The sequence below is a fragment of the Salmo salar genome, chromosome ssa09, assembly GCF_905237065.1.
Source record: "Salmo salar chromosome ssa09, Ssal_v3.1, whole genome shotgun sequence".
Classification (NCBI taxonomy): Eukaryota; Metazoa; Chordata; class Actinopteri; order Salmoniformes; family Salmonidae; genus Salmo; species Salmo salar.
Window position 1 is genome coordinate 103,574,631 of NC_059450.1, and position 15,387 is coordinate 103,590,017.

General features: G+C 41.5%; 1 protein-coding gene across 1 annotated transcript in view; it reads left to right on the forward strand.

The window, feature by feature from the left end:
• Window positions 1–15,387, forward strand: part of LOC106566361 (splicing factor SWAP) — a 129,449-nt gene that overhangs the window by 25,376 nt on the left and 88,686 nt on the right. The window contains exons 6-7 of the mRNA XM_045686988.1: window positions 10,223–10,317; window positions 11,235–11,406. Of these exons, the coding sequence (XP_045542944.1) occupies window positions 10,223–10,317; window positions 11,235–11,406 (267 nt within the window). The remainder of the gene's footprint in view (window positions 1–10,222; window positions 10,318–11,234; window positions 11,407–15,387) is intronic.

Here is a 15,387-nt window from a genome sequence, read left to right on the forward strand (position 1 = left end):
GCTGGTGCGCTTCATTCAATAATCCACCGGTTTCCCTCCTTCAAAATGCATACAAAATTAATCCCAAACGTTACCAATAAACTTCTCCAAACAAGTCAAACAACATTTATAATCAAACCTCAGGTACCCTAATGCATAAATAAACGATAAAATTTAAGACGGAGAATCGTTATTGTCTTTACCGGAGATAAACAACAAAGAACACGCTCTCATCCACGCGCATGAAAACACTACATCCAAAATGGGAGCCACTTAGAAAACTACAAATTGTAGCACATTTTTCCATAAGCAAGCCTGAAGCTCTTTCTAAAGACTGTTGACTTCTACTGGAAGCCCTAGGAACTGCAATCTGGGAGGATTTTGCCTCATAATAAACAGGACAGCATTGGAAACAATGGTAGGCTGAAATTATTATTTTTTTGGATGGTTTGTCCTTGGGGTTTCACCTGCCATATCAGTTCTGTTATACTCACAGACATTATTTTAACAGTTTTAGAAACTTTAGAGTGTTTTCTATCCAAATCTACCAATTATATGCATATCCTAGCTTCTGGGCCTGAGTAACAGACATTTTACTTTTGGCACGCTTTTCATCCGGACGTCAAAATACTGCCCCCTAGCCCAAAGAGGTTAACATCTTTTCAGCTGAATCTCAGATATCTCAGAGTTCTATCTAACCAGATCAAGCAACTCTGTTTCTCAGTAATAACACAGCTGCTGCTACAACATGCTGCCAGTCATATGAAGTAGAACAAACGCTACTGTAGATAGGTAGGTATATGGTGATATTCAAGCTGTGGTTAATCAATAAATGCAAACCATTAGTTAGGTCAATTTAGCTAGCTAGCTACCTAACTACATTTACAGTTGAATAGTTAACACACACACATGGACGCAGCGGTCTAAGGCACTGCATCTCAGTGCAAGAGGCGTCACTACAGTCCCTGGTTCGAATCCAGGCTGTATCACATTCGGCCGTGATTGGGAGTCCCATAGGGCGGCGCAAAATTGGCCCAGCGTCGTCCGGGCCGTCATTGTAAATAAGAATTTGTTCTTAACTGACTTGTCTAGTTAAATGAAGGTTACACACGCACACACACACAAACACACACACACCACACTGACCAAAAAGTAAGTGTAGGGCCAGACAAAATTGATCCACTGTTTAATGGATTTTCCCCCCAGAAAAGTGAGGCGAGCAAGCGGAAAAAAATAAAAAATTATAATTCATTAGGCGGATAAGGAATAAGAGTTCTTTACTACATTGTCCTAGGCTATATGGACATGAACAATATGCAAAATTTCAGACAGATTTTTCAGATTACTATTATTAATACATAAATTAATATTAATGAACATTATTCACATAGAATGTATAATAGAATGCAATATTCTATCATATTCAAAAATGATATTTAAAAAAAAAAAAGATGTATTATCAGTTCATTAATCTACTTAATTGTATAGCCTAACAAATTCAAGAATGATTGACAATTAAATAATTGTAATCAAATTAAAATGTTGATGCATAATAATGAGTTAATTACCTGAATGTTTCTCTATAGCCTTATGCGTTAACAAAATATTCATACAAATATGATTAGGACTCTCATAGACAAGGCCTTGTAGAAAAAGGGTCAATCAAGTTAGGTCTGCCAAACTAATATAGCATTGGAAAAAAATACATAAATCCAGCCATAGAGTATAACCTTTAATCATCAAAAAAATGTCGTTTAACATGCACAATTAGAAGCATCAATCTATATAGAGCAAGTGTGACTAAATTCGAAGCCAATAACTTTGCTCACTGCATCTTCCTTTGATTGTCTCGTCTGGCTGCCACGAAAAGCCCCCACCTGCTGATCTGCACGAAGTGTGTGCCTTGCCACTGGCAATGTACTTTGCTGGACATGCTAGCTGTTCTCGGCGGTGCATCATCACTTCAATCGCGTTCCGTCATGGTGTTATCGGTTGGCCTACTACTACTACTGGTAGTACCGGTAAAATGTAAGTTATGAATCGCAAATCACCATACAGCTGACAAACTTCGATTTCATCCATCATTTTCAGTTCAATTTGGTTGTCCAAAATACTATCAGCTTGCACTGCGTCTTTGCTGATGAATGTCCTGATCTCTGGCCAGTCAATTGGTTAAATTACATTGTTGTTTCGTCTATTAATCGCTTCTAATAGATCTGAAAATGATGCAATAACCATGTATTTTACCGACTGTTTATTTATAATGAGGGACGTCCCACTTTTAACCTGGACACATAAATAGTAGGAATTTGCACTGTCTTCAGCCATGACTGCATGAGAGAGAAATTAAACATCTGCACGTCGCCTGCATGTGCGAGCATGTGTTTTTCACTGTCCAATCTGAGGCTTGAACATGATCTGAGCGCGGGTCGGAGGCTGTTTAGTCTCTTGGACATCAACATGGGAAAGCCTCAAGGGAGAGCGGACAGTGCATTATAAACAAAGAGCCGCATATATTGGCCAAAAAATAACACATCTGAATTTTGTTTTTTGGCTTGTGGAGAAAAGTGAGGCGGGGCATCCGTTAAACAGTAATTCAACTTTGTCTGGCGTAGACAATTAGTAGGTGATGTAGGAAGAAAAGTGTTTCCAATGACATCTTATTTACTGCAAAACATGGAAATGTGCTATTTTCCTGGATGTTGATGTTGGGGTGGTGCTGAAGATGATAAAAATGAAGTTGAAATATTTAGATATTTCTCTTTAAAGGTTACAATAGCACTGCTAATGACAGACTAATGGCAAATCTGCCTTTGCATGTGGAAATGTTGTATAATGCAGCTTTTAACAGAATATTACCTTCCAGTGTAAAAACCATGGACATTAAAAACAAAACAAAAAGTAAGTGAGAAGGAGGGATTGGTCTGAAGCTGAAAAATAAGTTAAATTCACCACAATGCCTACTCCACCCATGCTCTACCAAGGTTTTCCAGCACACAGCTTTGACCTACTACAGTAGCTATGTTTGTCTGTTGTATTTCAAATAATGTCTATGTAGGTTGCTTAGGATTCAAACCTTCTAAAACAGCCTAATTCACTCTTCAGGAATAATGGACTTTACAGTGTCCTGCTATTAAAATAATGTATATACAGTATATACAGTGCATTCGGAAAGTATTCAGACCCCTTGATGTTTTTCACATTTTGTTACGTTGCAGCCTTATTCTAAAGTGGATTGAATTTAAAAACAAAATCCTCATCAATCTACTCACACTACCCCATAATGACGAAGTGAAAACAGTTTTTAGAAATGTGTGCATATTGCTTAAAAGCAGAAATACCTTATTTACATAAGTATTCAGACCCTTTGCTATGAGACTTGAATTTAAGCTCAGGGTATCCTGTTTCCATTCATCATGCATATTTCTCAGAATGAGAACGAGTTGCCAGTTCTTATATAAATGTGCCTTTTAATGCTCATTGCACATTTTATAAAACACAGACTAGACAGCTAGCACATAAGTCTGTGACTAAAATGCTGCTAGTGGTATGTGATACTCTCGTTTTAGTAGGGTCTGCTCTGTTCTACATTTTGTTAGTTGAGACATGAAAAGGGTGTTGTTAGAAAGGTTTTTGTCTATTACAGTAAAACAATATCTCTAAGCGTTTCGGTGTCCATTTTACCGATTCTGTTGGACCAAACCTCAAATGCAAATAGCGAATTTAAACTGCTTGTTGTCAGAGAGGACGTTGTCATTCGTCTTTGTTGTGAGTGGCAGGGGAAGGGGCTCGGTGTCTGTGTTTGAGTGCGAAGGAGCACAGTGCACACTGGACTGAAGCAGCAAAGCAGACGAGACCAAAAGACAGAGCGCTCATAAAAACGAAGGAAAAAAAAGATAAACCTCTTGTGATCCAGGCATTTGGAAAAATACGCTAAAGCATCAATTCGAAATACTTTGATATTGCCCAGCCCTAAGCTCAAGCTATATTTTGACAGAGCGGAAATCAGTATGAATGAGTACAACTTTATGAAAGTGGATAACCCTGTGACACCTGTAATATATGCAGTCCCTAAAGTCCATTAACGCCCTACTAACCCCCCCGGATGCTCTATTATTAACCAGAATAGGGAGCCTGACAGAACAGATATCCAGTATTTTTTTACTCATTTCTCAAGCCGTATCTCCTCTTTACCCTCCTTCACAAGGGACTCTATTGACATGATTCATGTACTCAAGACGATTCCCCAGGTCAATGAAAACATCCTACTCGTCTGTTTTGACGTTGAAAGCCTACAGTATACTCGTCTATACCCCTCCAAATTGGCCTAGAGGCCCTGACTTTTTCTTTTTGGACCAACTGCCTAGCTCCTCATGTGTCAGAGGCCTAGCAGAGCTGGTACTCGCAAAAAACAGTTTTATGTTTAGAAGTTACTTTTTCCTACAAACAAAAGGAACCGCTATGGAGAGTACAATGGCACTCAATTATGCCAATATTAGACTCTTAGAACATGATCACATTCTCAACCCTGAGCAAAATCCCTTTCTATCCAAGGTCAAACGTTATCGACGTTATATAGACGATATATTGGCATTATTTGATGGGATCTGGCGAGCTGGCCAACCTGCGGACCGAACCTATCTGGCCGGCTGGAGCTCTGGTCCTGCCGGCCAGATACAGTGCATTCGGAAAGTATTCAGACCCCTTGACTTTTTCCACATTTTGTTACATTACAGCCTTATTCTAAAATGGATTGAATGAAACATTTTCCTCAACTATGTACACACCATACCCCATAATGAGAAATCGAAAAAAGGTTTTTTGAAATGTTTGCAAATATATATAAAATAAACAAATACCTTATTTACGTAAGTATTCAGACCCTTTGCTATGAGACTCAACATTTGGCCCAGATGCAGACAGGATTGTGTCGAGGCACAGATCTGAGGAAGGGTACCAAAAAATGTCTGCAGCATTGAAGGTCCCCAAGAACACAGTGGAATCCATCATTCTTAAATGGAAGAAGTTTGGGACCACCAAGACTCTTCCTAGAGCTGGCCACCCGGACAAACTGAGCAATCGGGGGAGAAGGGCCCTGGTCAGGGAGGTGACCAAGATGGTCACTCTGACTGAACTCCAGAGTTCCTCTGTGGAGATGGGAGAACCTTCCAGAAGGACAACCATCTCTGCAGCACTTCACCAATCAGGCCTTTATGGTAGAGTGGCCAGACGGGAAGCCACTCCTCAGTAAAAGGCACATGGCAGTCCTCTTAGAGTTTGCCAAAAGGCACCTAAAGACTCTCAAACCATGAGAAACAAGATTCTCTGGTCTGATGAAACCAAACTTCAACTCTTTGGTCTGAATGCCCAGCGTCACGTCTGAAGGAAGCCTGGCACCATCCCTATGGTGAAGCATGCTGGTGGAAGCATCATGCTGTGGGGATGTTTTTCAGCGGCACGGACTGGGAGACTAGTCAGGATCGAGGGAAAGATGAACGGTGCAAAGTACAAAGAGAAACTTTCTGAAAACTTGCTCCAGAGTGCTCAGGACCTCAGACTGGGACGAGGGTTCACCTTCCAACAGGACAATGTCTCTAAGCACACAGCCAAGACAATGCAGGCGTGGCTTTAGGACAGGTCTCTGAATGTCCTTGAGTGGCCCAGCCTGAGGCTGGACTTCAACCTGATCAAACATCTTTTGAGAGACCTGAAAATAGCTGTGCAGTGACGCTCCCCATCCAACCTGACAGAGCTAGAGAGACTCTGCAGAGAAGAATGGGAGAAACTCATCCAAATACAGGTGTGCCAAGCTTGTAACAACATCCCCAAGAAGACTCGAGGCTGTAATCACTGTCAAAGGTTCTTCAACCAAGTACTTAGTAAAGGGTCTGAATACTTATGTTAATGTCATATTTCAGTTTTTTTTATTGTAATACATTTCTAAAACCTGTTTTTGCTTTGTCATTATGGGATATTGTGTGTAGATTGATGAGGGGAAAAAGCAATTTAATCAATTTTAGAATAAGGCTGTAACCTAACAAAATGTGGAAAAAGTCAAGCGGTCTGAGTACTTTTCCGAAGGCACTGTATATAGGTCCGGCCAAATACACTACAGGATCAAAAGTATGTGGACAACTGCTCGTCAAACATCTCATTCCAAAATCATAGGCATTAATATGGAGTTGGTCCCCTCATTGCTGCTATAACAGCCTCCACTCTTCTGGGAAGGCTTTCCACTAGATGTTGGAACATTGCTGTGTGGACTTGCTTCCATTCAGCCACGAGCATTAGTGAAGTCGGGTGCTGATGTTGGGCAATTAGGCCTGGCTCGCAGTCTGCGTTCCAATTCATCTCAAAGGTGTTCAATGCAGTTGAAGCCAGGGCTCTGTGCAGGCCTGTCAAATTCTTCCACACCGATCTCGACAAACCATTTCTGCATGAACCTCGCTTTGTGCATGGGGGCATTGTCATGCTGAAACAGGGAAGAACCTTCCCCAAACTGTTACCACAAAGTTGGGAGCACAGAATCGTCTATAATGTCATTGTATGGTGTAGCGTTACGATTTCCCTTCACTGAACCTAAGGGGCCTATCCTGAACCATGAAAAACAGCCCCAGACCATCCTCTTCCACCAAACTTTACAGTATGCATTTTGCATTAGGGCAGGTAGCGTTCTCCTGGCATCTGCCAAACCCAGATTCGTCCATCGGACTGCCAGATTTTGAAGTGTGATTCATCACTCCAAAAAATGGCGGCGAGCTTTACACCACTCCAGCCGATGCTTGGCATTGCACATGGTTAGTTTAGGCTTCTGTGCGGCTGCTCAGCCATGGAAATCCTTTTTATGAAGCTCCGGACGAGCAGTTCTTGTGCTGATGTTGCTTCAAGAGGGAGTTTGGAACTCGGCAGTGAGTGTTGCAACCGAGGACAGATGATTTTTTTTTATGCGCTGCAAGCTTCAGCACTCAGAAGTCCCATTCTGTGAACTTGTCAAATCAAATTTTATTGGTCACATACACATGGTTAGCAGATGTTAGAGTGTAACGAAATGCTTGTGCTTCTAGTTCCAACCGTGGAGTAAGCATTTATTTGGGGGTTGTTTCTGAGGCTGGTAACTAATGGTAACTAATGAACTTATCCTCTGCAGCAGAAGTAACTCTGGTTCTTCCTTTCCTGTGGTGGTCCTCATGAGAGCCTGTTTCATCGTAGCGATTGATGTTTTTTGCGACTACACTTGAAATGTAAAAGTTATTGTAATGTTCCGTATTGACTGACCTTCATGTCTTAAAGTAATGATGGACTGTCAGTACTTTTTGCTTATTTGTCACAACACAACTGATTGGCTGAAACGCTTTAAGAAGGAAAGAAATTCCACAAATCAACTTTTGACAAGGCACACCTGTTAATTGAAATGCATTCCAGGTGAGTACCTCATGTAGCTAGTTGAGAGAATGCCAGGAGTGTGCAAAGCTGTCATCAAGGCAAAGGGTGGCTACTTTGATGAATCTCATCTAAAATATATTTTGATTTGTTTAACACTTTCTTGGTTACTACATGATTCCATATGTGTTATTTCATAGTTGTGATGTCTTCAGTATTATTCTACAATGTAGAAAATAGTAAAACTAAAGAAAAACCCTTGAATGAGTAGGAGTTTCCAAACTTTTGACTGGTACTGTAAATCATCATATTTGCGTAGAGTTGAGGCACTTACAGAAGTTGCACACATAGGAAAAACATTTTGTAGCCTTGGATTGGGGAAAATTGTAGCCTTTTTATAAAAGCATTTCATGTCTTTTTACATGACTGGCAGAATATTTTTTAATACTGCACAAATTATCGAAATGACAGGCTACTTTGACTCTGACATCAATAAAATCTCATATCAATAAAAACAATCCATCAGTAGTCTAGGCCTAGGTGTGTGTGGACACACATTGTAGGCGGAAGTTATAGTCCTAAAAATGCTTTCCACTTTCATTGACTCACCCAATTATACACAGCTCACTCACCAGTGATGTCCGATGAGTTCGTGCCAAAGCCTATATTTTGAATTTTATTACAGCATACGGATTCTAGTCTTTTCTTTTCAGCAGGTGCCATTTGCTTTCCAACCTGTGTTTTCCCTCGATTGCATTTTTAATATTGCAAAAGGCCTGTTTTTATCTGCATGCTGTTCACTGACAGATTTGCCGCGTGCTCCCGACTGTAGGCTATCCCTTATTGGGCTACACACAATCCACAGCTATCCCTTATTGGGCTACACACAATCCACAGCTAGGCAACATTTTTTTTAAAGAAGCTATTGATCCTCGGTGGCTAATTTATGGGCCTACTCATGGTGTAGTAGGCTATTCTGAATTATTTTCTTTCTGAACAGACAGCTGTAATTCTATAACTTTGGCAAATGTATTTCAATTTATCAGGGGTGCTGCAGCTCCTCCAGAAGACTTTACACATCTATGATTCTATAAGGAAATAAATGAATTGCATCGCTGGAGAGATGAGAGTTGCAGGCTCATGTCTATCAGAGCAGAGAAAGGGGGAGAGATCATATAAAGTTAATCTTATTCTAGTTCTGTGAGAGATACAGTTGCACTTATGACACAGCCACTCCCAAGCATTGGTTTCAAACATAGGTTAGTTACTGTGTTGCGCAAACCATAAGTCCTGGCCGGCCCAACCCGAATCAACTCAGAATATCTGTCCCGGGCTGAAAATCACATTTTTCACTTCGTTTTTTGTGGGGGGCAGGAGACTTAATGACATTTTGATTGCTTTTATTCTAATTTGTACATAGCAAAAAGTGTAATTATTTTTCATGCCATGAGAGGTACCAGGTCTTGCCAAATAGGTTCCGGAACAAAACAGTACGAAGCGGAGAGGTGGTGTATCCTGTTTTGGGAAGATCCGGCTCAAATTAAGCATTGGAAGTCGGAGATTTCCGAGGTCCCAGTTGTTTTGAACACTGTATTAGTCTCAGCCGAGTGAGGGAAAGAACAGCAGAGAGTCAGCCTCTCATGGTCCCTGCTCTCTCCTTCCTTTCCTCCAAGTGAGACTGACCAGAGAGAGCAACCTGGTCTCATTTCGTATTCTTCTGTATGTAAATTAAAAACACTCCGATATGTTACGAATTACAATTCGTATTATAATTTACGAATTAGCAAAACATATAAAATGTTAGGAATTTGTAAAATGCATGATATGTTATGAATTCTAGCTAGGTGGCTAACATTAGCTAGGCTAGGGGTTAGGATTAAGGTTAGGGTTAAGGTTAGGTGAAGGGTTAGCTAAGTAGTTGCAAAGTAGCAAAAAGTAGTAAGTAGTTGAAAAGTGGCTAATTAGCTAAAATGATAAAGTTGCCTGTAATGAGATTTGAACTCGCAACCATCTGTGTTATTTTATTAGGAAAGCAGCAGCTACTCTTCCTGGGGTCCACACAAAACATGAAACATGACATAATACAGAACATTAACAGACCAGAACAGCTCAACAACAGAACTAAATCAATTGAAAAAAGGCACACGTAGCCTACATATCAATACAAAATCTAACCATACCAAACGTAACATATCACACTAATCTGATTGTCCCGGATTTAAATTGACTATGTTACGGCTAGTCTATTAGACCAGGCTGGAGAGAGGGGACACAGTTTTCCACCGCATCTACCTCGTGCACAAATTCATGTTGTTCATTTGACCAGAGAATGTGAAATATTCCTTGATATTAAAATAGACACGACAAGCTGCTAAAATAATAAAAACGCAGAGCTATCACTACACTTGGCTACTCATTCATTGCAATGCGAGTGGATGTAGGGAGAAGCACGTTTTGTGTTGAATTAAAACAGTGTTGACATTGCTGAGACATGAACTCATAAAAACAGCAGCTATTTGCTGTATTCTTTGACAGTCTCTCGCTGGTCATGGTTTTAGAAGGTATGAAATCATGTAGGATAGTATTTGGTAGGATAGTATCAATCTTTGCTGTGGCCAGGGTCGTGGGAAACTTGAAGCACGGTGATTTGAGCTATCCGATTGGCCAGCGCAGTAGGCGCACTTCGATTTAGCCACATATCTCCCGGTCCGCTAGGAATGCCTTTAAGATGGACCAGTTGATCGCGGCATTGTGGTGCTCATGTGAATTCTTTATTTTTCAGCTTCAGACCAATACCTACTTCTTACTTAACAGTTTTTTGTTTGTAATATTCTTTATTCATACTTCAATATATTTTCTGTAGACTCTGATGATTCTGATGATGATGGGGATGGCAACTACCTTCACCCCAGCCTGTTTGCTCCTAAGAAGAGCTCTCGCCTTGAGGAGCTGATGAAGGTAAGGACTCGTGTGTGTGCTCTGACTAGTGTGTACTCTACCTGGCCCAACATGACCTCTACCTTAACGCTTATTATTTTCCCTGAGCGTTTTCATCTATTGAAGATGGTCTGAGAGGTGCATTTTACTGTACACTGGGCTGAGATTATTGGATATGAGAAACCATTACTGTGAAAAGCACTTGTGAATTCTTCACCATATTGCTTTGTTCTGTTTTATTCAGACAAATAGTTATCTTGGCTGCAGAGGGAAGAAAACTGTACGACTATAGACTGAGTTCATCTGAGGGCCTTTCTGGAGCAATTATCTCCCATCCATAGGGGCTTTGCCTGTTCATTCCAACCCACAATATGTCTATTAAATGTTCATATTTAACTTTTTATAGGATTTAACCATTTGGTAATTGCGCCATTGGTTAGGTTTTTAATGTTCAAAAGCCCATACACTTCTGAATTAATAGCACATTATTGTTAAGTTGTTCTATTCGATGGCACAATTTGGCCTGAGTTCAAAGCATCTCACTTCAAAGTGCTTTAGACCTGAATATCAAGAGAATGTCATCTTTCCTTTAGAACTTTGAAGTCTGTTCATTGAAAGGGTTTTGATAACTCATATGCCAACTCTTTTTGATTACACCAGATTGCACACCATAAGGCTGGAGACACTGTTATAAATCAACAGTATGTTTATAAATTATTCAAAGGCCACACTAATAAATGACTTGCGATAAGTAGGTTATACCACATAACATAGAGAAATATAGCATAAAGAAACCATTTCTCTGCCTTGACTTGTTGCCCTCACATAAGCTAGAGGTGTCTCAGTTTCACAACTCTATATCTTCCCATTGTTGAGGGTAATAAAAGAGCTGCTGATTGTTGTTCTAAGCCTTCTAACAAGATCTATTTGTGTTGTAGCCTCTCCAAGTCATGGACCCAGACCATCCACTGGCAGCGCTGGTCCGGAAAGCCCGACAGGAACAGAACGGAGCCGCCGCTGCTGTAGCTGCCGCCGCCATGGCAACCAAGCCAGTGGAAGTGCCCGCAGAGCTGGCTGTGCCAGCCACACTGGCAGAGTACACAGCTGACCGTGAGTACAGTTTCTCATTTATGAGAGTCGAACTGGGTAACTGTGAAATCCAATACCTGAGGAGCATTCATATTGGCTCCAAGGGAGCCTCTTCATCTCAGTTTAGTCCTGGTCCACTTCATTTCTCTTGCCATTTTCTTTTTCATTTCCCTTTCGACACGAGCTCAGTCTCAGACAGGCAGAGTGGCACTCAATTGTCTAGTATTGATCACTGAACCCCTGGAGGCGAAAAGAATGGTCCACTTGTTAGAATTCTCTTTGTTTGAGAGGGATATTGGTGTTCACATCAGATTAGAATGTCTTTCGGGGAAAGGTACATTGAATCAACAAAATATTGATCAGCCACATGTTCCCACTGGCAAACCTTCAGTTATTCATGTCACAGATTGTGTTCACAAATTGCTGAGATCAACATAAAGTACCTAGATCAAATATGCTCCGTTTTTCTGATAGAGATTCTGGGCTGTACTTGAGATTGAGATGAACTGGCAGCAGCAGTGTTGGATTGATGATGTGGAGTGTGGCCAGAGGGGCTGTAGCTGTGGAGGGTACCCTCCAGCTCATTGTGGAAAAGCTCATTAACATGGTCTCCTGTAGGCCCATGACTCATTACACTGCTGAAATGTCCTCTACCAGGAGTTCAATAGTAGAAAGCCCTTCACCACTAGAGCAGTGCAATGTTGATCAACCTGAGAAATTCAGCTTGGTCAATACTTTTCCTTGAAGACTGGTCAGCATAGACTGTATCGAGAAGCGATTTTCACCATTTGTCCTTGGGTGGATTGTGAGTACATAAAGGTTCTTAACACTTTTCAAAGTCTCAGAGAAGGTATTTTTCACTCATTTCTTATCCTTGAAGTGCCCCGTTCATTTTCGGAGCTGCAGTGATGTGTTGTTTTGGATGTGCTGACAAACTGAATTCTCCTCGCTTTTCATTGACTGCAGTGTTTGCTTTGCACTGAACGCCGGTGGACTGAATCCAAAGCTGTTTGTCTGGCCACCCCACAGATGTGTTTGCTCCCTCTAAATGCAGACATAATTTCCACTTATTTTCCTGCTCTCTTCTGGCTGCCCACCCACCCACCCATCAACCATTTCTCCACCCTAGTGCAACAAGGAAATGACCAGTTCTCTCTCGCTTGACCCAAACCCTTGAAGACATCCACTGTTATTCAGCTCATGCACTCTTCATCCTAAGCAACAGACACAAGAACACTCTAACTTTAGCTCAGTGCTCACTGCAGGACTGTACTTTTCCTCAAGCAAATCTAGGGAAAAATTGCAACATCACAGAATCACTAGTCTTGCAGGGCCATCCTTCCAAAGGGTGTCCGAGGCTACAAAATCACCATTTCATTTCTTGCTTAAATCTTAGCCAGTTTCTCTCTACTGTCTGCATTAATTCTAAGTGATGGATGTTGAAGGTGCTGGGTGTGATATGGGGTGCCAGGCTACCCTATTTGTCTTTGAGAGATGTTCCTGGCTGGTTGTATTTTCCAGGGTCAACCCCGTCTCCCCTCTTTTGTCTGAACTGGAAACTGAGAAATTGTCCTGGTGCTTGGGAGAGACAGCTCAAGCTGATTGTACTGATTTGTCTTAATTAACATGACTTGAAGAGCTTCACTGGTTTCATGAGGTGGGAAAGAGAGGGAGGGAGAGCGGTGCTCTGCTTAACACTCCCGACTTCGCCACCACAGCATCACACAGCAGTACAGACATGGATTTTTAATGTGCTGGCTTATGGCGACAAGATAATCATTTTTGAAAGATTTTGCTCCCATAGATCCGACTTTGATTTCTGTGTATGGCGCCAGTTCTCTGGGAGAATCTCTGTAAAACTCAGACTGGAGACGATCAAAGGCACTAAAGGAATAGACTGCTCAATGTGATCCTCCAGTATCTGCCAATGAGGCAGGTATTGAATGAGAATTAGGCAAGAGGAGTTAAGACTGTGTAACAGTTTTGGGCTGTTCTCAACTACCCAGACTCCATAAGCGCTCAGCTTTGGAGCTCCTTTTAAGTTGATTTAACTTTGGTAGCACTTGAAGGTAGGTTGGGCCTAGTTCCTTTAACCTTGAGTGTTTCGCGGTGTCATCTGATTGAACTGACACAATCACGTATTCCCTTCCATTCTGCTGGTCTATGGATTCTCTGTTGCAATATTGGAACATTCTACATTCTAATACAGTCATCATGAGGCATATTAGATTATTTGACAACATTTCCTAGAAATTTCGAGAAGCTTTCAAGAATGCACTATGAAGACTGGGCTTTTCTTTCTTAAATCTAATTGTATTGGTCACATGCTTTGTAAACAACAGGTGTAGACTAACATTGAAATGCCTTCTCAACAATGCAAAATGAAAATAGAGAAATAATAGAAAAGTAATAACAAATAATACAAATAATAATAATAATATTAATAATAATAATAATAAATACACAATGAGTAACAATAACTTGGCTTTATACATTGAGTACCAGAGAAGGGTTTATGACTTGGGTGGCTGGAGTATTTAAAACATTTTGGTGGCTTCCTCTGACACCGCCTGATATAGAGGTCCTGGTTGGCAGGGAGCTCGGCCCCAGTGATGTACTGGGCTGTATGCACTACTCTCTGAAGCGCCTTGCGATCGGATGCCAAGCAGTTGCCATACCAAGCGGTGATGCAGCGATTCAAGATGATCTCAATGGTGCAGCTGTAGAACTTTTTGTACCAAATCTTTTCAGCCTCCTGAGGGGGAAGAGGTGTTGTGCCCTCTTCACGACTGTGTTGGTGTGTGTTGACCATGATAGATCCTTAGTGATGTGGCACAGGGATTACAGGAGGGGACTAAACATGCACCCCTGAGGGGTCCCCGTGTTGAAGGTCAGTGTGTCGTATGTGTTGTTGCCTACCGTCACCACGTGGGACGGCCCTTCAAGAAGTCCAGGATCCAGTTGCAGAGGGAGGTGTTCAGTCCCAGGGTCCTTAGGTTAGTGATGAGCTTGGAGGGCACTATGGTGTAGTCACCTCACGTTTTTAGTGCACCCTTGTGTGCTATGCCGGTAATACTTGAAATCCCAGTAACATAGTCCAGTCTGTGTTAGCAAAACAGTCCTGTAGCTTAGCATCCGCAAGTGAAAGCTTTGTATCCATTTCTGTGTGTGGTGAAAAGGTGATCTAGAGTGTTTTATAAAAAAAAATTCTCTAGTTGCACAGGTGACATGCTCGTAGAAATGAGCTAAGACTGATTTCAGTTTCCCTGCATTAAAAGCGCCACCGCTGGATGAGCATTTTCTTGTTTGCTTATGGACTTAAATAGCTCGTTGAGTGCGGTCTTAGTGCCATCATCGGTTTGTGGTGGTAAATAGAAAGCTACTGTATGAAAAATATTGATAAAAACTCTTTGTAAATAGTATGGTCTACAGCTTACCATGAGGTATTCTAACTCAGGTGAGCAGAACCTCAAGATGTAAATTATCCATGTCCTTGTTCAGCCACGACTCCAAGAAACACAGGATATTACAGTTCTTCAGGTCCCGTTGATAGGATAGTCTTGAATGGAGCTCTTCCAGTTTGTTCACCAGTGATTGTAGAATGGAGGGTAGAGGCGGTTTATTCACTTGTCAATGTAGTTTCATCAGGGTGCCCGCGCTTTGGCCTTGCTTACGCCACATCTTTCTTCTCCGAGTCTGGGTGACTTGGGCCTGGTCTGGGGTGAGCAGTATGTCCTGCACCGCCGACTCGTTGAAGTAGAAATATTAATCCAAATCGAGGTTAGTGATTGCTGTTCTGATGGCCAGAAGCTCCTTTCAGTCATAGGAAACAATGGCGGAAACAATATGGACAAAAAAAACCTACGACCAGCACAGAAAAACACACAAAATAGCACCACTGGTCAGGAGCCCTTAAAACGGCAGCTTTCCAATCCAATGCCATTCCTGTTGGGTGACATGCGTCCCTATCTGTCTTGACCTCAGAGGCCCGATGAGGCAATG